The sequence below is a fragment of the Coturnix japonica genome, chromosome 22 (assembly GCF_054131305.1).
Source record: "Coturnix japonica strain WE chromosome 22, WE-NBRP24, whole genome shotgun sequence".
Classification (NCBI taxonomy): domain Eukaryota; kingdom Metazoa; phylum Chordata; class Aves; order Galliformes; family Phasianidae; genus Coturnix; species Coturnix japonica.
Genome location: NC_140684.1, coordinates 6,369,757 through 6,392,089, shown reverse-complemented (window position 1 = coordinate 6,392,089; position 22,333 = coordinate 6,369,757). Strand labels below are relative to the sequence as shown.

The 22,333-nt window shown below is 42.5% G+C and overlaps 1 protein-coding gene across 5 annotated transcripts; it reads right to left on the bottom strand.

Annotated features, from left to right (window-relative positions):
* Positions 1-126: 126 nt before the first annotated feature.
* On the bottom strand, positions 127-21,875 carry PITPNA (phosphatidylinositol transfer protein alpha). Of its 5 annotated transcripts, none has more exons than XM_085522289.1 (11): positions 21,761-21,875; positions 16,960-16,990; positions 11,561-11,706; positions 10,907-10,998; positions 6,514-6,588; positions 6,083-6,166; positions 5,471-5,548; positions 4,989-5,099; positions 4,010-4,132; positions 3,210-3,279; positions 127-2,871 (listed from the first exon to the last, which is right to left on the bottom strand). In XM_085522289.1, exons 4-10 carry the CDS (start codon positions 10,943-10,945, stop codon positions 3,232-3,234), a joined length of 558 nt encoding a protein of 185 aa, XP_085378415.1. In that variant the 5' UTR covers positions 10,946-10,998; positions 11,561-11,706; positions 16,960-16,990; positions 21,761-21,875; the 3' UTR covers positions 127-2,871; positions 3,210-3,231. The 5 variants fall into 5 exon arrangements, with proteins under 5 accessions (XP_085378415.1, XP_085378416.1, XP_085378417.1 ...); XM_085522290.1 differs by lacking the exon at positions 21,761-21,875 and adding an exon at positions 17,220-17,489; XM_085522291.1 differs by lacking the exon at positions 21,761-21,875 and adding an exon at positions 17,235-17,360.
* Positions 21,876-22,333: the final 458 nt, after the last annotated feature.

The following is a 22,333-nucleotide window of genomic DNA, read 5'->3' as shown; positions in this document are numbered from 1 at the left end:
CGCAATGGGGAAGGGCTGAGCCAGAGCGCCCCCTAGCGGCCGGGAGGACCAACAACGTGCGCTTAGTAACGAGGGAACGAGCTGCAACAGCCCCCCCCCAAATAAAAAGAGAGAGGAGGCGGAAAGCTCTGTCTAGAATTTTTATTAGATTTTTTTTGTTTTTTCGTTTCCAATATGCCTGTATTGGAAAGATTAGGAGACAAAAAAGGCACAAACTCACATTGAAAGAAAACAACGAGATCATCTAACCCATTTCTACCAAGTGTGGTGTGTTTTGCCAAAGGAAAAGAGCACAATGAACCCATCAGAACATGGCGTTGGGGGGGGGATGAACCCAAAAAGGGGCACAAAGTGGGGGTGGGAAGCGATATTCCTGCCCCAACCCGACCCCACACAGCAGGGATGGGGCCCCAAAGCAGAGCAGCAGCCCAGTGAAACACCTCGGAGACACGGCGGGTTGAGGGGGGGGGCTGTCTAAAAACACATCATAGATACAGCAACCACAACCTTCACGCTGCTCACACACATTGAGAGTGGAAGGTCCCCCCCCCCCCCCCAGGCTGAGGGATGCTTGAGCTTGGGATTCAATTGGAAGGGGAAAACACAAGTAAAAGGGGAGGAGTGTGACAGGAAGAGCCAGGTTGGAGTTTCTGCATTTTTTTTTTCCCCCCGGTTTTGCCACTAATCAGGAAAGCTTTGTGTATAAAAGCTCTTAGGATCAAATCAGAGGATCAAAAAAAAAGGGATTGCCAAGGGTGGAATGTTACAATCTGCTTCCACGGCGATTAGTGGCATCGGGTGGAAAGCCTGTTGGGTAACACAAATGTAAAGAACAAGAGTGCTGTGTATTTCTCAGGTTGTCCTCAAGCACAAGAATCCCTCAGCATGGAACTGAGGAACAAAGTCAGCACAGAAATCCTCGGTTAAAACTATTTTAAGCTGAAGAAACATTAAAGCGGGGTCTACAGTCCTGGAATAGTTGTGGAACAGCTCTAAGAGACGTGATGAAACACCCTGGTCCCAAATAGCCTTGCAGATTAAAATTGACTATCTTCATCTATTTGACAATAAATTGCAGTTCTGTCTGGTGACACTGCTAAAAATCCCTCATCCCTCCCCAACCCGCAAAGCCATGTGAGGTCACTGAGAAGAGCCTGCCGGAGTTACTGGTACAATTCAGAGCTTATTGCACTTAGACATGAGTAAGGCAAAATAACAAACTAAAAGTAAAGGGATAAACTGCCCCCTCCCCAGAAACCAGAAGCCATCCTCTGCCTTCAGAGCACGCACCGTCTTCCCTCGCACCAAAAAACAGGCCAGATCCTGGCACGTCCCTGCTTAGCACAGCCCTGCAGGATCCCACAGGTCATTGCAGGAGCTCCTGCTTGCAGGGACACTAAGGGCTGAAGGAGCTGGATGCACTGCAGAGTGCCAAACAGACTCCCCAAGGGTGGCAGGACACCTGCGTCTATCTGGCATTCTGTATTCCCTATCAGTGCCGCCAAATACAGAAGTGGAAGATAAAGCTACTCTAGGGAATCAATAAAACCAAATATTAGGCCTTACGCGTAAGCGAGGAAATTCATGTTTTCTCATATGTATTTAATAAAGCAGCATTTCTTTGATTCCGTTCTGCTTATTTGATTGTCTGAAGCTGATATCAACATACAGATAGTTACAGGAAGGATTTGAGTTCGCTGGATACCCAGAGCTCTGCACATCAGCAGCATCCTCTGCAATTTATAACAACTGACAGATCACTTGGGAAACAACTGCAGGTCTCTCCTAAGTTGCTTTTCTCCAGCATGAAGGGAGGTGCTTTAGTCTGTCTTGCAATGGGAAGAGTATTATTGCTGAGCAGAACCACTGACCCAGGCACCTGAATGAATTCAGATACCACAACTTGGCTTGTACAACAGATTTGTGCTACATTTCAATTTGTCCAGGGAGAATCACACTATTATTAGTCAAAATCATTGAAGTTTTTAAAGTGACAAATCTTAAGTAAAGAACGAACCAGGAAGTTGCAACATACATCAAGCAACTTCTGGTAATTATTCCATAAGACTGACACACACAGCTGAAGGACAACACGGCTACAGGGCCAGAGAGACCATGTATCACTACATTGAAGCTCAGCAGTCACCTGCTGAAGGCCCCATGGAGATGCTGAGCGCAGCTTCTAATCAGTCTCGAATTCCTGTGTGCTAAGACAGAACAAAGACATGCCGTGCAGAAGCCACATATCATGATATATTCATCGCAGACCAAGAATTATATCTGGCTACTCCTGATTATGTATTCAGATCACATGCCATTACATTTGCTACCCTGGGAGCAAGGGTTAGAGAGTATCGTTTTATGGAAGAGTTTTGCACTCTAAAATGCTGACAGTTTCCCTCTCCTAACAGACATTCAAAGAATGGTGAAGGGCTGGGCAGGAACAAAGGTGGCAGTTTATCCCAGTTGGAAAAAAATAATAATAATTAAAAAAAAAAAAAAAAAAAGAAAAAAAATAACAAATCTAAGTCACCACATCACAAGACTATTTTAGCTAAAAATGTCACTTGGAAATCAAACAGGGCCACATGGAAATTGGTCTGAACACAATGAAAAAAAAGGAGGGAGGAGTCGTAAATACAGCGATCTCTAAGTCACACGTCTCCAAGGAGCTACCTCCTTTATATACGTGCTAACACTGGAGTGCTTAGTACCAGACGGTCTATTTGCTCACAATATTAAAGGGCATCTAGAATTAGCTATGGGAGATTTAAAATCGCCTGCCGATTGGATATAGAAAGGCTTGATCCAGAGATGGTCCGTCAGTCAAAGAGTGGATTCCCCAGGCCTTCCTGATGACTGTCTTGCAAACTGAAGAGACAACAGGGAGACGTTTTAGAGCTACTCTGGAAGTCACACAAGTAGTTGCCCTAAGCCATGGTCCGTTTCTGAACATTATTAAGAAGCAATGCCACATACATACACTCTAAACATATTTACAAGGGGTTTGCAGTTCCTAAGTGCATTCCAAGTATTTGCAGACACAACTTACTCAAGCCATGGAAACGTGTATTACAGAAATAAGAACATCAATTAAATCTACAGAAGGTTCCAGAACATTTTTCTTACATTTTTCACCCCAATAGAACTTTCCTTTGGAATAATTCTGGAAGAAAACAAGAGTTTTGTCAAACTCTCTTGATACCTACAGTGCACAAGGAAGAAGTCATGTTAGTCATCTGCAGCTGTCATTCCTTTCACTGGATCTTTTTCTCTCATCTGAAAGAAGAAAGAAATACTCAAGTATTCATTCTCACACGATGCAATCTCTACATATATTGATGTGGAATAAGTTAAGCATCCCTACTTTAAGTAAGGCTATTAATGATCATAGCATCACAAAACAGTTCTTGTGATGATGCACATCCAGGAACCATTTCTGGTTACGCTGCAGGTCCACTATGGATCTGGAACCAACATCCAAAGGGAAGAATGAATGTGAAATGACAATGAAACACCCTGAGGTGTGAAGGAAGGGAATGGGGCAGTGTGGGATAGAAATCACTGAACCAATGGACCCATTAAAATCAAATTTGTGTTTCTCATAGTAAGGAACCAGTGATACAGCCCCACTACCTGCTTAGAATACTTGGAGCTAAAAATGCTTTTAGTGAACTTGTTTTTGGAAACCAGGACAAACACGTCCATTCAGATTTAGGGAAGCGCTAAAAGAAAGTATTAAAGTGATAAATAAATCATTGACACTCATACCCTCATTACCTGCGGGTCACTGTGTTTATTGTCTCAACAACAAGTTGAGAAGTCCCTAATGATTAGAAGGAGATGCCACCACAACTGAGTCATAGCCAGTCATTCAAACCACAAGAAGCATGACCTAAATAACAGGAGGACAATACACACTGTGCAATGACAATGCAGCAGTCATTCCTCTGTACTGGATAGAAACAGTTCCTCACACAACCCACACGTGCCCTGCTTTTCCACTGACCTCATCCAGCTGTCTCTTGGTCTCCTCCTCCATCCTACGGATGTCCTCCATAGTCAGATCAACCCACTTATCAAGCCAGCAAAAGAGCTGCCGATGGAAGTTTGTGAAGAGACGCTTTTCTTGCTGCAAAAGGAGAAGGAATAAAACACACAAGCAAGCTTATTCACAGGGCAATTAATATGGATCTACATAGATTTTAACCTTCAGAGATGTGCACCAGCTCCCTAAACTACCTTTCTACATAGCCACCAAAACTGGAGACTGGTGCTAGCTCAGTTTTATATGTTACAAACATAATATCTAGAGACCATAATATCCATAATACAAAGGCACTTCTTTTTCGAGCCTAGGCAGCAGTGCCTTGAAAAAATTAGTGAATTAGTGAATGTAGTTTATCAACATTAATTACCAAGGAGTCTTTAGGATCTGAAGTCACAGGCGATTCATGAATATAGATAACCACATCCTCCAATCCCAAGGTCTGGCTTTCTAGCTGCAGTTCATGGCCTACGAACTCTTCCATAGAAAAAACTCTTTTCAGGATACTAATTATTCGTATTTTAAGTTAATGAAGCTCCCAACCATCTGCTTATTTTTAAACATAGATTATTCAAGCAGCAGAATGGTAACGGAAAAAGATGTTGAGAGCTCTATGACTTGCCAGAAAAAACCTCAGCTGATTAAGGTCAGATAACCGAAGCTGTAACCATTTCACAACAAAGTCTTGCCCGTGAGCAAAACAGTACAAGAAACAATTCGCATAATTACCAACTAACCTTATGTGTGGATTAGCTACAAATTAAATTCAACTGATTGCAGTGTATCAAGCAAAGCCTTGACTATATTGCTGAGGTGACATGCAGGTTTCAAGCCAGTATCTCCTGGTAGACTGCACTATTAGAACAAGCTGAGGTGCTAAAGCAGATGCGAGATGAAACACCTAATTTCCACATCTCTCTTCAGCACCAAGCTCACTTACCTTCTGTATAAAGTTCTCAATCTTATTTTGTAGACCCCACCACTTGAACTTGACTGTTACCAATTTGTAAGCACACATGTATGGACAATCTGACTGTTTTCCCAGCTCCTTCTGCAAAGATACAAAGACAGTCATTCAGGACTCAGGTCAAATGTATCATGTTTGCCCAAATAGAGTTTCTAGATTACAGGAATTTAGGAGAAAGGTTAAATACTACTGCTCATAACTCAGCTATTTCATCCTTGAATCCTATTGGGTGAACCCTTGGGCTGAAGAAAAGACAGCTCAGGCATTTTCTTAGAACTTATTTCTATTTGTACCTAACTTTTCCATTTCCTTTAACTTCAGAACAGATCATCAGCTGAGGTCAGCATTTCATTCCATGCACGTGAATCAAACATACGACAAACATATCTGTGGCCCCAAGCTCCAGTATAGATACAAGCAAACTGATATGGTTCCTGAAGTCATGCACAACATACCTTCCAGTTGGGACCCAGAGGTCCACGTCCAGTCTTGACAGATTTAAATTTTGCTGGATCTTCCTCTGCCTTGTAATCCTGTTGGACAGACACATGAGACTGAACAAATCACCCTGCTTTTATCTAGCTGCCTGCAGTCACACAGGATGCATTTTTCAGACTTTAACGTTAGGTCAGGAACTCTTCAAGGAAACACAATTCTTCCCCTTGTGCAGTGATTCTTCAAATGAAGTATTAGCTATATAATTTCAAGTCACCAGTGTGAAGCCATAGGTCAGTTTCAAAAAGGAGATGTTTTAAACAAGATGCTGCATAAGAAAGGCAGCACTGTTTCTTCTTGTTCAAGCACTGTAATCAGCTGCAGAGCTGCACATAATACACTGTTGCATTTACTATAAGCAAGCAACAGATTTTACAGACAATCCGCACAATGCTTTCAAAACAGCTCTTCTTCTAGATTGCTTTAACATGTTTAAGGAATGCCTTTCCTTTTCTTTCCTTTTTCTTATTTGTTCTGTAACCTGCAACCCTCCCCAGGAACACAGTTTGTACATGATCCCTCTTTTAGTACAAGGCCTCCCACACCAGGGAGCTCTTACCCACCTACCATACCTTGGGAAGTACTTGAGATCGATCAGCAATATCTATGTAAATAGCTTCTACATTCTTCCATACATCTGGGTCCAGTGTATGAACCTACAGTGAAAGCACAAGGCTGATGTTATTGATTCAGCACAGAACACTCCCATTCTGAGGCAATAAAAAACATATGGAGAGGCAGACATTGACTGCTCCCCTTTCATATACAAAGAGAGCACATTGCAGTAAACATTCAATACCTTGTAAGGAAGCAAAGGTGTTCACAAAGAACAAGTGTTTGGGGACAATTTAGCATATAAGTAGGAGTTTCTGCTTTCTTAGTGCAACATGCACTTCCAATCCAGGAGCACTGCAAATAGTTCCAAGCAACAAGCCTCTGATCTAACAAGGAAAGCAGCACTGTGATATTAGACATGAATAAAATACATGATACAAGTACTTACATTTTCTTGCGTTCCAAGATCTGATTTATGCCAGGTTTCAATTTTGATCAGGAAGTCATCCTTCATATATTCATTCTGTCATCAAAATAAAGCTTCCTGTTATCCTTGCATATATAACTTGTCTTCTTATTAGCTATGTAAGCAGCAGGAAAGTCAACTCAGTGTGTTAAAACTTGACTGCAATTTGACTTAGGGAACATTAGATTTAGCTGTAAACACATCTTGTTTTTAGCAAAGTTGTTTGATCAACAAATAACATATGATCAAACAAACCTCAAGTTGTTCAGTGAAAAATAAAAGCAAAGCTCCATTGTTTTAGTGAAACGTTTTGAGCTTTCCCCCTATGTATGAAAAGCTTTTACTTAAATGGGAATTTCTGCCACTCTAAATACAGTTTAAAAGGGGTAGAAAGCAGAAACATTTCAAATACAGTATTGCTCTAGCACTGAGTATACATTTGGATGCAATTCTTCAATATTAAACTGATGTGTTGAAAGCTTTTCACACTGGGAAAGGAAGGGACAAGAAGCACAGTTCTCCCGAGCAAAAACACTTTCCAATTCTCATTATCACTGTGAGCAGAAGAGAACATCGAAAAGCAACCCTATCCTTCCTCAAGGGATCAGAAATAAAAAGAAGCCTCAAACACTCAGCATGTAAAAAGGAAACAGCAAATTCAGAAGACAGATTACTTGGACATAATGTCACAAGCTAGCTTTTCTTTTTTAAACAATTTATTTGGGCAATGGTAATTTCCCACGTGTAAAGTTAAGATTCGTTGTAATAAAGAAGAATCTCTGTCCACTGTTATGAAGACTTTGTGGATGTGCCACAGTCAGGAAGGGGTGGGGGAGGTGGAATCTAACCTACATGATTGTACAACAAAAGCTAGAATGCCCTTATCTCAAGCTAAAGAGCATCTTCTACCCAGAATGCTTCCACAGATCATCAGTAAAAACAATACTTACTGTAATAACTGGTCCAAGAAATCAACACATGAAAAGAAAGAGATACAGCACTTTAGTGAAAAAAAAACCACACAACAACCATCACCCTCCTCCCACTATCAGCAAAACAGGGGCAACTTCAGCTTCCCAGCTTCAGCTTGAGCAGCAGACACTACGGAAGTTAAAAAAAACAACCCTAGAAGTACAAATAAATAAATTAATTAAATAGTAAACTTCACCCCCTTCTCCTCTGGAAATTTTCAGACTCGGAGACACCCAGAGGAGCAGCAATTAATTATGTACTACCACTTCTGCTCTCTGGAGTACAGCCAGCTGGATGAGAAGATGGAATAAGTTTGTTCAGCTGACGGCATTTTACCAATCCTTTCTCAGCTTGCAGATAAGAAACCTCTTGCAGTTCTGAAGTGAACACACGCTGGATTTCAGGCCAGTGCAGACCTCATCACTCCTGCATGCAGTAACCAGACCCTCTGCATCTCTACTGCTCATGGTAACTGAACTCCCTGGATAGTAAGGCTCAATTATTCAACACAGAATAGCAATTAAAGATCCTGTAACAGACAGCATCCATCCTACCTGAGCCATCAGAGTATGTTAACAATTCAACTCTAAGAATGTTTGAAGCTGGCATTGAACTTTGGTGGTTTGTTCTGAAGTTTGACGTGGAGACTTCACTAAGAAGCAATTTTGTTGTAAATACATTGTTTGAATTTATAAGTTTCCAACCTGACATACTGTAGACAGTATCTTATCACCTATCACACACATCCAACTCTCCTAATTGCTTATGCTTGGGCCTTGGGCTGCTTTAAAACCCTTAGCCCTTCAAAAACTTCTTTTTACAGAAGTCTGATTATTTGGGTTGATGTGTTGGGATGGTGAGAGAGGACAAGCAAGCAAAGCTGAAGCTAACTTTTAAAAGGCTGAATTTCATCTTAAAGAACACTTCATTCTCTCCTGCTGGTCCACATGAAACACTGAATAAACCAGCAATAATAAGACAGAGCTCTCCCACCTTCCCATGACAACCTGCTTTTCCATGACTATGCAACATAATTAGCAGCTGTTTGAAAAGAGATTTGTTTTCCTTCCTAATTTCTTCCTCTATATGGAAGATTTCTCATTTGTATGGTGAACAAATGAATGTCTTCAGAAATAGCCATTAGAACGTAGATGTTCTAATTGCTATGAATGAGAGCCTGAACCTGAGGTGAAACAGCAATAGTGCCTACACATTCCTGCTTCAGTTATAACTGTTGGGTTTCTTGACATTTGACCACAGAAAACTCATGCTGACACCCAAAAGAGTGGAACGAATCAAACTGCTTTTCTAAAAGCATTTAAATGACACCAATATCTAAGTCAGACTGCAGGAAAGAACCAAAACCACCATTGTCCTTGGCACCAGCCCATGCTTATAACTATCAGGCATTCCCCACTTCATTTTTACTGTAGTAAATGTACACAACAACAATCTCACGTTACATTTGCTGAAAGGACCAAAGCTTCCATTTGAAGCACTTGAAAACAACTCACTACAGTGCAAATAGCACACAGAACTGCAGGAAGTTACAAGAGAGGCATTTCAGTTCCCTCAATCACTTCTTTGAGAACATTATATAAATATGCATATTAAAATAGTAACAGCTTTTTTGAGGATGTAACACAAAATATAAGGCTGACCAACTTGTATATTAAAAAAATAATAATAATACTGTGATGTACCATTAATAAAAAGTACTTTTTTATTCAAACTTAAAAGGCTGCACGCAATGGCTTGTGTGCAAGTAAGTGTCCCAGAGTACAGGACACTCATATTACCTTGGTGCAGGAGGACACAAGCAGAAGTATCACTAAGCCCTACACTGTCAGACCAGGTTTAGTTCTTCATGCACCCTTGGCTCTTCAGCTTCAAATTCCACTGAGAGGACTGCAAGCTGTACTAGTTGCTGTAAACCAGCACAGCGCTTAGTACTGCACAAAGATTCACACGAGGACATCACCACTAACAGCACAAATACCTGGATGTGCAATGCCAATGCAAAAGGCAGCCCGCACCACGCACTTGGTGGTTTCTTCCCTCCTGCCCAGCACCAGCAAGTGAAGGTTTCAGCAACATTTCTGAGCTTTTCTTGATTCATGTCATGCTGCCAAAGATTCTAAACAGATTTTTCAGCCTCCACATAGAAAACTGCCTTCTGCTCCAACCCCCACATCAATACACTTTCTATCTCATATTATATGGGTGTTTATTACAGTTAAGGTTTTCTTATTTATTTATTCATTTGTTACACCGTTATTTCTAGCATACTGAAAACCTAAACTTCTGTTGACTGTGATAGGAAGTCTTGAATGTGACTTTGTTATCACATTTCTTCTGCTTAAGCAGAATTTCAGTAGTGTGGAATTGCAGGAGAAGCAGCTGGGAGTAAGAAAACATGGTAACTCCACACCTTTGTATCAGAAAAAGGTGGAGAAGAAAAGGAGGAGGGGAATATAGATAGGTTTTATGTCTAACAAAAAAAATCTATTGAAGTCAACTTGGAGCTACTTTTACAGTTTAAAGAATTTGAAAGAACTGTTCGAGTTTAAAGCAGTTCAATGTACTTAGCATGGAAATAAACTAGGTGCCTACCAGCTGATTTAAGTAATATGCAGAAAGAAAGAAATGCAAGAAAGCTGGGTTGCAAATAATGCTCAGCAGAATAGCAGAAAATGTATCCTTCAAAGATACAATCGTAAGCTCAGAGACAAAGTCGCAAGTCCCACAGCAGCAACAGTCTGAGAAACAGTAGCGGTCAAAGATTGCAGCTGACAACTTCAGAGAGTAAATAAAACATCCCAGCACTTCGAACAGCCCCGAGGGCCTCAACCCGGAGTTACAATGTACACTTGCTGGATGATCTCTGGATGTGTGTCAAGGTCCCACCCTTAAAGCAACTGTAGCATTACCCGTTCATCCTTCACTAATCTCAGATTCTACAGTTGAGAAAATATCAACTACTGACATCAAACAGAGACAATCCCTCCTTCTCCCTCATCTTTCTTTTCCTCATTTTTTTTTCCCCACCAGACTATGTCTGTGCTTGAGTACAGAACAACTCCTTATGCATCCATGTCACTAGTGTTGCACAGTTGTTTCTTTGGTAGGAATGACACCCCTCTCTTGTTCTGCTCTTTTCCAGTACTGAAATGACTGTACACACACTGCCATTCGTTAGAAGCACAGCAGACACAGAGCTTCCTTTCAACTCTGCAGCCCTGTATTTTGCTTTTCCTGACCACAGAAAGGGTGTAAAGTATAGGAATCTAAAATCTGAAACAGTTTCCTGCCTCCTTTCCTCTTCCTTCCTACCCACCCAAAACCAACTGACCAAAAAAAGACCCAGAAGCCAGTAATCCACAGCCCTTCCCCACACACTCACCGGTTCTGCAGTAGGGATAGGCATTCCATGCTTTTTCATGTATATTCAGAGCTCCTTCAGGGGCCAGCATTCTCACAAATGTTGGCACTTTGCTGCAGAATATGGAAACAGGAAGAAAAGCTTCGATGAGAACTGCATGCAGCAGAGCTCTGACCCCGACACCCCGGGATGTGCAGAACATCACCTGAAATACAGACCCTAGAGACTCATACATTGGTAGAACTGCTGGGGTTCTCCTCAGCCCCAATGCTATGATTCCCAGAGACTGATGGCTAGGTTAATCTAAACCTTATTTACATAAGAAAGGAGGAAAATAATAATAATAATAATAATAATAATAATAAAATATGTATATAGGCTGAACACAGGTAGATATCTAGGAGGCATTTGATCTTTTGTCAAATTGAAGTATCAAAACACTGGGTATCAGAATTTTATTTGCTTTAAAAAACAGACAAGATCTTCTTGGGAGCAGACACAACTGCCTACAGCAGCAGGTGGGTGTTCCAGTGATGCTCACTTCCAGCTGTACCATATGCCAGCTGTTGTTATGCTCTACCTTCCTTCCATGCCCTTCAGCCCTTATACAATCCGTAGTTTACACGGTTGCTTTTGCCTTTTTATCCTGCTTGCCTCTGGGAATGTTTCACATACCTCTGTAAGTGGTAGATCTTGTGTGTGTACTGCCCACGCTCTCCATCTCTCTCATAGGGCTCATTCACCAGGACTTCTACTCCTTCACCTCCACCAGTTTCATTTTTACTGGCTTCTGCCACAGAATACAGCTGTCCCACTTGATACTAAGGAAGTTAAAGACATGTTATTGTGGTTGCTATAGTACAGCAGAAGTTATAGTAATCTTACCAGAAATCAAGGATGAATTTATTTTCTCTGACTTCTCCCAAGAAAATAAATTCATTAAATAATCATGCATTTTTTTTTCTTCTCAGTTGCCTTGATCCAAACCCAAATGATCACTTCAATTAGCAAATTCATTCTGAAAAGTTTATTTAATGAAATAACTAAATCAAGTAGTGACCCACATGATCCATGCTGCCACTGCACTCCTACCATTTTTCCTACTAACTTTGTTTAGTGTGGGGTTTTGGTTTGGTTTCCCCTCTATGTCACACTTCCTATTAGTCAGGAGCATTAAGCCACTAACAGGGAAAGAACACTACTGAAACATACAGTAAAACTCTCACCTTTTAGATCATTTTTAGCCATTTACAGGCACTCTCTTGGCCGTGTTAGTTCTCAGAAATCACTCACACTACCCTGCTATACAATCTCTTTCAGAAGTATCCACATGTTTCAGAGGGAAGAGCAGAAGAAAATCAAGAATATAAAGAAGAGAGAACATCCTCTCATCTGCAAAGATGAGGAGACTGACACGCTCTTGCCTCTAGCTAAGGAGGATGCAGAACTCAAAAGAAACATGGTGCAAAGAGGGAAATTCACGCAGAGCTTTTTGAAGAAAAGTTAGGTGAGCAGAGAGTCTGAGCATGAAGTTAAAACAAAAGGTCGAAGGGAAGTGCTTGAAACAAAAACAGTTTTCAGAACACAAAAGCAACCAAAACAACTGTTGCCAATGGCAGTACAGGGAGCCTGTGTGAAAGGGTAAACCACAGTGATAGACTTCAGAAGTGCAGGGACAAAAAATAATAATCTGAAAACTTCACCACAAAGCAATGGAATGCTGCTTAGGCCTTCTCCCATCTTCCTAGAACAAGGCTGTGCACAAAGAATCAGGAATGCACATTGTACATGGGAACTCAAGCTGGAAAAGTGGAATACTACTCAGAGCTGACAACCCAGAAATGTATCTCTAGGCTGACACATCTTCAAGAAGAAGGAAGACACCTCCAATGGTTAAGTTTTATTGTAAGAGGATCTAAAATAAAAATAGAACCCAAGTTCTACAGTGTTTTGCACCATCTAGTGCTGATAAAGACCATATTTCCAAGAAAACACTTATTCCTATTGGGAGAGTAGAGATACGCCAATGGTATAACACTGTATATCCTGGCCTCTGCTAACTTGGAGGAGAGCAAAAAGCATATCAGAGGGACTTAAACAAGTGCTCTGTGCAGACTCAGACTCACCTCATAAGCATATTAGGAAATCTAACAGGTAGTCAGCCTATCAGGAGAAAGAAAAAAGAAGGAAAAGCATCCATCCAACAGAAGTAGTCTATAGCAGACCACCTCCTCCTAGCTCAGAGCAGCAGCTCTGCTGCATCTCTCCAGAAGGGACAGGCCTGGGCTGTAACAAGCACCCCTCACTTGGCTGGATGGTTCTTGCACTGACACCAGCAGATTGGGTTTCAGTCTGGATTTTGGACTGCAGCATAACTCTCTGCCTTCTGACATTTCATACACTACACTGTTTTCCTTATGACTCCCTGTAGATGACCCACAGAGAACAGAACACTCACCTTCCTCCAGAAGAGCAAAACATGAGAGTTGTGAAATCTCAGAAGTTGACTTAGTAGGGTAAAAGCCACATGTACACTCAAGCAGAGGAGAACATGAGTTTGGCAACTACAGAACTAGAAGGGCAGACTGCTTTGCAGCAAGTCTCAGGACAGGTCTCCAGAGCCCCAACTAATTCCTCTTAGTAACAGTTTCTCATTCATTCCTTCTCCCTCTTAAATACACGGGTCAAAGTTCAGACTCTTAAGAGGATAAGCCCTTTGGTTTGGCATCTTCAACATTTAATCTTCACCATTATTTCTGATCCTTTAATCGCATTGATAGAAGAGGAAAAGGCCCAGATAAAACTGTCCCAATAAACATCTGCTTGTGAAAATTAACAGGAAAAAATGGATTCTGGCTCCATGAAGAACAGAGCATCAGACAGACACATCCTTTCAGCCCTGAAACACCTCTCCTGCAGGAAGTCACCTCCCTCAATGTGTGTCACAACACCTCTTGTAGAGCAGTCAGCATGTCTTCTTCACACCACATTTCATTTGGAAGGCTTGATCTCAAAGTAGCCATCTTCAAGAACAGTTATTTTCCTGAAAGCAGCTTTGAAAACAATTAATAAATAAGAGTCTTTTGTGCTTGGCAAGCTCTTTCCCATGTGAGAGGAACAAAGAGGCAGCACAGAATGTGTACACACAGCTCTAATCCATACCAGCATTTCCAAGTGGCAGCTGGCGAGACACCCACACAGCAGCTCAAGACCGTGCTCTCAATGTTGGCACTGTGCAACACAGTGTTGGTCAGAGAACAGAAGAGTATAGGTAACGACCTAAGATATAACAAGATATTTAACTTTTTTTGCTCCTTGTAGTGCAAGAATGTACGAAATAACACAGGAGAGCAGCTTGCAGCCTGCACTTACACAGGACCAAATTTTGGCAGAGTTTCCTAGCAGAAGACAGTTTGCTATGATCTAACTCCTACATCCCAGCCTTCAAGCTTTAGTCATCACCAGGGACTCTCTTGCACTGTTTTATCCCCATCTTAGCAGTTACACAGCTAACTATTTTCCACTGAGCTCTGAATTTATTAAGTTAACACCTCTCCATTATCTTCCTGACCACTGGTTTTCTCTTGAATTCCTTACTATCAACTAATAGCTCCATTTATTAGGGGTGAAAAAGACTGAACAAAGAATCCCTGGCATATGATGGAACAACACAGAAGACTGCCACAGCCCTATTACAATGCCTTAAAGACACAACTGTTTTCATTCTCTACATTATGTATGAGCTCCATACTTCCAGAAACAATTTGCATGCTGAAGGAGTGAACTTCTCAGACTGTCAAGCAAAAATTCCTCCTATTACATCTCCTAGAGACAGAAATGCTTAATGAGAAGCTGCACAGCAAAGAGCTACGACAAGTCTCCAGAGCCCTATTCAGAGTTCTGCAAGCAAGGAAAATATTGAAGGCAACTAAGTTGTAACATCTGTTCTGTAGTACAGACAACAGCATAGTGACCAAGTGATGCACAGATGTGTCAGCATCTCTCTGCATGAGAAGGAGGATGAAAATGCACAGCCCCAAAGCAGCATTCATCCTTTCAGTCAATATGGAAATAAACTTTCTTCTTAAGCACGCCTTTAAAACTACCATATGATGCCAGTGCATGTGCAAAGCTAAGTGAATGTAAGAACTTTCTGCTTGGTGAACTGTTTCCTGATACCTAGCCTACAGAGGTTCTCACATGAGAACCACCAGATCTTAGAAAGGGAACACAGTAACAATATACGAGCTTGGGGAAAAAATAGTATTTAGTAAGTTGGTAGATTTCCCACATCCCAGCATACTAAGGTGTCCCCTCTAGAATTCTCATCTCTTCTAACAGCATTTGCACTGCATTTTACAGACTTTTCACTATGTTATTCAACTCTCTGGAACTCCTTGCATCCAGAGGAAAGGAATGACCTCAGAGCATCCTCTAAGAAGGAGACTGCAAGAGAGCAACACAATTACATGCCGCCTGATAGCCCAGTTCCCACAGAAGCAGCCCCAACACAAGGCTGCAAACATGCCTGGCACTGAACAGCCAGCAAGAAAGGGAAAAGAGCACAGAGAGGGACTCGCTTTAACTGGATGAAGTTTAATCCCAGTATCAGAGAACTTGGAAAAATCCTGTGCTGGGTTCCATCCAATCTAACCCCCTCAAAGAAACAATCTGTATACTGATGCTATAACTTGCTCATTACACAGCTTGATACCTAGGGGCATATCACTATGAGGCAGGGCTCCTGCTAAGGTCTTCCATTTGTTGAGCTCTGCAGTACCTTATCATTTAGACACAGCTTTCTCAAACACTTCCTCTGCTGCTTGCAATTTTGCATCCCTTGTTTACCTGCTGAAGTTTGCATTAGTCCATCTTTGGTCAAGGACTTCCTCACACAAGCAGCGTTCAGGCACAGGAGAAGATCTAAATAAACCTACCTAAATACTTCAGTAAAGCTTCGGATAGAATTGCTCGAAACAGAATAATGCAGAAAACATATAATCTATAGGTAAGGAGTACATGGCAGACATTTGGTATGTCCCAATCCCGCACCAAGATAACATGCAGACATAAAATCACTTTGGTGACAAGCCTAGGCTGCCATCAACATGTGATGCCTAGTCAGAGCAGAATGAGCCATAGGAATATGAAACTCAGCTTAGATGTTGCTTTCTTTTTTTACTAAGCAGTCTCACAGCTGCTGAAATACAAGGCACCAAGTTCTGAAGTGTGCTCTGTCAAAATAGCATGAAAGTGACAAATGCTTAATACAGTGCTGCCATAATCCAGCTTACCACTCTTTGTACCTTAACCAGGGAAAAAAGACAAACAAGAGCCCTGTTATTGCAGCTCCTCCTAAGAATTAGAGCAGAACTCACAAAAAAATCAAACCAAACCAAGAACAACAATCTTTATACAGTCAGATACCCTGCAAGAGCAGCGTTCAATGTAGAAGAGGAAAGGGAAGCTGCAACTCTCAGAGAAAAGAGCAGAGAATCAGCTACAGATTCTGCACAGCTATTCCATAGCTAGCTTGGCAATCAAAATCACTGCCTGATTATAAATGACATTTCTCCTTTCAATTAGAGCTTTACATAAAGAACAAGAAAGCTTTCTTTCTGCAAGATTTAGAGATGAGTTTTTAAAAGTGCAATGACGTAGTGATACAACCTTCCTTTTTGCTATACCACCCTCACAGAACAGAAGACATTGATTTCAGTTCACAAAGAGTTCCAGGAAAACACAGACCAAAGAGTAATTTAAATTTCTATTAAAGCATTCTCTTCATGTTAAAGAAAAAGAACAATTGCATTAATCAAAAGGAAACCGCTTCAGAACAGTCTGACAAGTCGAGATTTATCATAATATCTTTTATCATAATATCTGAATGTACTTCATACCTTGGCCTTAAGAAATGATATTATTTGATCAAAACACAGTGAGCGAGTTAAGATCATACAGAAGTCCTGAGCTCAGCTGTATCTGTTTCATGCATTTTCCAGCTTTTGTTCAAACTGCTTTGAGCACAAGTTTATTTACAGTCCTAAAGAAAGGAAGCAGCAAGAAAGACTCACCTCCTCCACAGACACAGGCAGGATAACACGGCTGAAAGAGAATACAGAGACAGAAAGTTAACAAATACAGCTGCAAAATGTAGAACAGCAACAACCATACAGCTCTCCTTTCCCCACACTACTGCAGTGCCCACCTAGTACCAGCACCCCTAGCAGTCTTTACTTCCAAGACTATTTAGGTAACAGCCTCAAAGAGAATCAATGACATGATCTAGTGTAACTGCAGTCCTATGCTACAACTAACAGTAATATCTTAATACCCTGCAAGTCCATACAGAATCAAATTAGCTGCATGTTCCTTCTCACAACATCCTTTCAACAGTCACGTCTTAATCCTCTCCAAGTTGCTGCAGAGTGTTGCTAAGTGCTTCAAGAGTTTTGTACAGATTTGTCTTAGTTACAAGTCACGGCAGGATTTGTTTATACGTCCTATCCCGTAGGAAGGAACACCAAATAGAGAAGTACATGGAAGGCTTTCTTAGAGCTGACTGCGAAGGAAGGCGCCGCCATTTCTATATATGAGTCACTGTGGTTTCCTGAACGCCTCTTTGAATCAACTGACTGAGTTCTGCCTGGTTTTGCTCTGTAGACTACTGTGATTCCTTGAAAACAGAAGAATAAACCCAAACTCAAAGCTGGCAGATGAATGAACTTTAAGGCACTTTTATAAAAGTATTTTTGGGTTTTCTTTTTTCCCCTCTGAAATTAGATTTGAGTTCAACTTCTGCTTTCAGTAAGGATGATGTTGAAACAGGGAACCAGAGCGAGGCACAGATACGAAATAGCCGCAGTTACCATGGGTAGAGAAAATCTCATTTCCTCTGAATTACTCTCACGGAAATTAGGATATATTGGGATTACAATAAAAGTCTATTATATGAATAACTATTTTGTTTTGTTTTTAAACACAACTGGTGAAAATTGATCATTTTTCCTACACTGTAGGAATGTTACCAGCACGATACCACAAAAGAAACTGAAAGAGGGGCAAAAGTTGAGAGATTTTGCAACATTTCTAATGACAGCAATGCTTTATGTTGGCTGCAGAGTACGGCAGGAAGAGCTACTGAGAATTGCAGATGAAGATCAGCATCAATAGAAGCTGAATAATACATTATAGGCATTCATTTTCCCCAACACATGGGGTAACAAGCCCCAACTAAGCCATCACCAACACTGATCTTGGTGCTGCTTTGGGAAAGCATCTGAAACTATCAGTTAGATGAAACATCTATTTGATTGAAGCACACTGCATGCACAAAACATAAATGACGGTTATGTCACTGTAATCTCTCATGTATGAGTGCCTTGAATCCTGTACACAGACCTGATCACTTCACCTCAAAGAAGGTACAGAACAAACTTGGTTTTGTCCCCCTTCATTTATGTGAGATGGGAAAAAGCTTCTGTGTGACAACAGAGCAGTTGTATGAGGCCCTTCATCTTAGGAGAAAGGACAGTCAGGGGGTTAAGATAAGGTAGTGTGACATAGTGTTACAGAGCCACGAATGGTGCTGGAAAGTGAATGGAGAAGGAATGATTGTGTCTTATGACAGGAACCCAGGTCAGAATAAAAATCCTTAGGTAACAGATTTTAAGCCAATCAAGTGTACTTCATTACATCATGCATATTAAGCTATGCGATTCCATGCCAAACACAAGCATCAGCAATTGTAAAATGGGATTTGAATAGTTCATTGACGGTCATATGCCACTTCCTGGAAGGATACACTGAAGAATGATCACTCCATTCAGTATTTAGACGTTGTTTCCTGCTAGAAGGCAAGATGGAAGAATGTTGGTCCAATTCAGTACGGTATTCCTTACATAAGGGAGAAGTTTACAACGGGAAAATGGCTTGCCACAGGTAGCCCATGCCAACAAATGTGGCATTGATTAGTTGGAGGATTAAAAGAAGAGGGATAGGATAAGCAAAGGTGAAAAAGTGAGGAGCGAGGAAGAAAAAGTGATGTTGGAATCGATTTCAAATGTTGCCTTTTGAAGACCTGGCATAAAAAGACTGATGTAAGCTAATGAAATTTTATGTAAGAAATCAAAAAGCTACATCTGAATATTGTCTTATACTTTGATGTTCACCAACGGAGAAAGAGAAACACAGAGAAGTGGAGTAGTTTGCAGGATGAGCAACATTTATAGGTCATCAAGTGCTGAAGGAGGAAGAGGGAGAACTACTCTATAGGATCCAGAGAAAAAGCCTCCCAGGAGCAGCAGGAGGAACAAAGACTCTTAAGTTTGGGGCAGAGATGGATCAAATGATGAGAAATGGTTGCCTGCCACACCAAGGGCAGGAAAACAGAGAACACTTAAGATGCCTCCTAAATTAAAATATGCCTCAACTGACAGCAAAGGGAAGTTCTGCTGCAGAGGTCAGTGCTATTAGCGTCACTTTGCAGGAAAGGGAAGCAAGTCTCCAAGCTCGGATTCTCCTCAAGGTCTCTGATGCAGTTTAAATCCAAACAGAGACAGTATGCAAGCATGCAAGACCTCAGCCAGCATTTATGAACCTTGCAAGCAAGCAGGCAAACAACCATAAAGCTTACCTGGAACACAGCTAGGTATAAATGAAAGATAAGCCCAAAAGACTATTAGGGCAAAACTTTAAAGCTACCACTGCATAACCATCAGTAAAAGAAGCTGCACAGAAAGGACAGATGATGCAGACAAACAATAAAAGATGTGACACCACTTTTTGTTCTATTGCTCTATATCCATAATGTCTCCTCAAATATCTCTGGAGCACACAGTAAGACCCATTTGATTTAGTAGGGAAGGGTTATAGAGATAGAGGAATAATCCGCTCAGGTGACACACAGCTGCAGCTCGCTTAGATTGTTATCACTTATGCTGGGTAGGCAGTGAGGTACCTGTATGTACCAGCAATAGGGAATGGTTTGGAGTATCCAGGTCATGCCAACACAAGTAGTTTCCTTATGTCCTGGGTAAGAATTGCTCACGGCATAAGATACAGTCTAAAAACACCTCCAATAGCATGCAAAATGGGCAACTTTATACATACAACGTCAAGGAAAACTAACAAACAGAACACAGAACTGCTGGAGCTAGTTGGGCATCCCAAGCAGTGAGGAATAAAGGCACATATCTTCAACCTTGAGTGTCCTTAGAGCCATATGCATCTTAAAGACACAAAGAACAGAAGGGAGAAATAGAACAGGTCCAAGTCAAATGACTTTTGGGAGACACCCTCCCCCCCCAGATTAACTTCTCTTATGCTCAGAAGTCTGAATGTGTTAAATACATACGTTTCATCTTTAACAGATGCCCTGTAGGGAGAACAGCTCACTGGCAAGGGAGCTTTACCGCAGTACAGGACATGAAATTGAAACTCTAAGCAGAAGCATGAAAACAGATATATGGACTTGAGCAGAAATAAACCAGGCAGGTACTCTTAAAGGCAAAGTACCTTTACTGACTAAATTTATAGGAAAACATCAATAAAATAGATGCTAGAGAAGACATTACTTTTCATGCATGTGAAACTGGGTGCTCAGCTGTGCTTCTGTCTGCAGGCACTACAGAAGGTAACACTGTATCTGTGTTGCACAGACCAGTCCTTGAATTCTACAGGCTATAAAAATAGCGAGGGTTTAAAGATTAGCAAAAAGAAATAAAAGGAAAAAAAGTTAGTCAAGCTTCAAGACAACTGTAAGGGTCAGTACAACGTTCAATAGAGTCCTAATGTTTAGATCCAGACCCAGGTTTGTGATCTGGCAAAGCTGCTCTAAGGAAGACACCGTCACATAGGTAAATATGCCTAAGAGAAGAACTGAAAACATACTTCATTATTAGGATCACAGCTATCTTCCATAAGGAAAAGGGTGGAGGGGGAAGTAGGTAGGGAGGGGGGAGGGAGGGAAGATGAGCAGCAGTTGGCACAGCCTGAAGACAGGCAGCCAAAGTGCACAGGTCCAAAGGAGCAAACCATGTCGGCATGCTGAAAGGAGCTGAACAAAAGACTTTAGGAGCAGCAGGATGACTAACTGCAACACACCGCTGGGACAGATCACAGAATGACTCGTGTTGGAAGGGACCTCAAGGATCATGTAGTTCCAACCTCCTGCCTGGCAGGGCCACCAAACATACACCTTCATTAGATCATGTTGCCCATGGCCCCGTCCAACCTGGCCTTGAACATCTCCAAGGATCCACCAGGCTGCTTTCTACCTCTCATTTTCCACCTCGAGGCAGAAAACTGCAGCAACCTCGGGGAACTGCAAGGTGAGGGCTGTGCACCAAACGGTGAGGCATTGGCTCTCAGCTTGAGTTGTCTCAGCTGGAGTTTTTAGCCAGCTGCTAACGGAGAGGAGGGGGATAAAACCAGAAAGAATGGAAGGGGGGGGGGGAATTGCCAGTACCGCAGCATCCCATTGAAACGCCGTACCCATCCCCAGCGGTGACAAACGGCTCCAAAGGCCGCCGATGGTGTTACAAGGGGGGGGGGGTCACCGCGATCCGGACCCCCCCCCCATTGCAGAGGTTGTGATACCCAAACGAAGGGCACCCCCCGCTCCGAGCCGCCCTCATCCCGCTGTGACCTTCACTCCCGGCTCCACCGCGGCCCTCACAGCTCCCCCCCCCCATCTCACCCCACACCTCAACCCGCAGTGCGGGGCCCAGCCGCCCCCGCGCCTCCACACAGCGCCAGGCCCGGGGGAGGGGAGAAAGGAGAAGGGGGGGGGGGTGACCGGAGGACAAGTGAGGGGGTGAGGAGGAGAAGGGAAAAGGAGTCGGGGGAAATAGAGGGGTCGCCTTCAACACTCACTATTCCTTGATGAGCACCATGGCGGCGGCGACCTCCCGCTCGGGACGGCCCCGCTGAAGGTGACAGGCGCCTCCCGGCCGCTCCGCTATGGACCGCGCCGCACCGGGACGGGAATGGGGGGGGGGGGGCAGGGCGGCGGGAGGAGGGGCGGGGCGTTACTGCGGCAACCGCTGCGTCACGGCGTCACGCAGGCGTGATTACGTCACAGCGTGTGCGTAACGGAGGCGGGGGGGTTTCGCGCTCTCTGTGCTCACCTCAGAGCTTGGAGCCTCGGCACCACAGCACTAACCCGCTTCCTCAGGGCCAGGCGTTAAAAACACCCTTGTTTTGGACTGGGACAACAAATAACGCTTGTGTTAGGGCAGAAAGTTGTGGTCTGAGCATCTTTCTGCTGGAAACGGGGCTCTGCGGTGGTAGCATTTGTGTCTGCATCTCCTCAGTGCTGCCTCAGAGCGAGTTATACCCGGTATTAAGGGTGACCTCAAAGCCCCAAAGGCATTTACAAAAGGCTTTTTCGTCTCTGTGTGTGTGTGGCCCATGCTCTGTTTAAAGGAGGAAGAGAGCTGAAGAACG

Bases quoted from the DNA above. Each gene is read 5' to 3' on its own strand.
- PITPNA (XM_085522289.1), bottom strand. From the start codon at position 10,945: ATGAAAAAGCATGGAATGCCTATCCCTACTGCAGAACCG. The intron at 5,549-6,082 runs GTATGGTAGGTG...TCTGTCCAACAG, and splicing joins GATCTCAAGTACTTCCCAAG to GATTACAAGGCAGAGGAAGA. The intron at 5,100-5,470 runs GTATGTTGTGCA...GTATCTTTGCAG, and splicing joins CTCTGGGTCCCAACTGGAAG to AAGGAGCTGGGAAAACAGTC.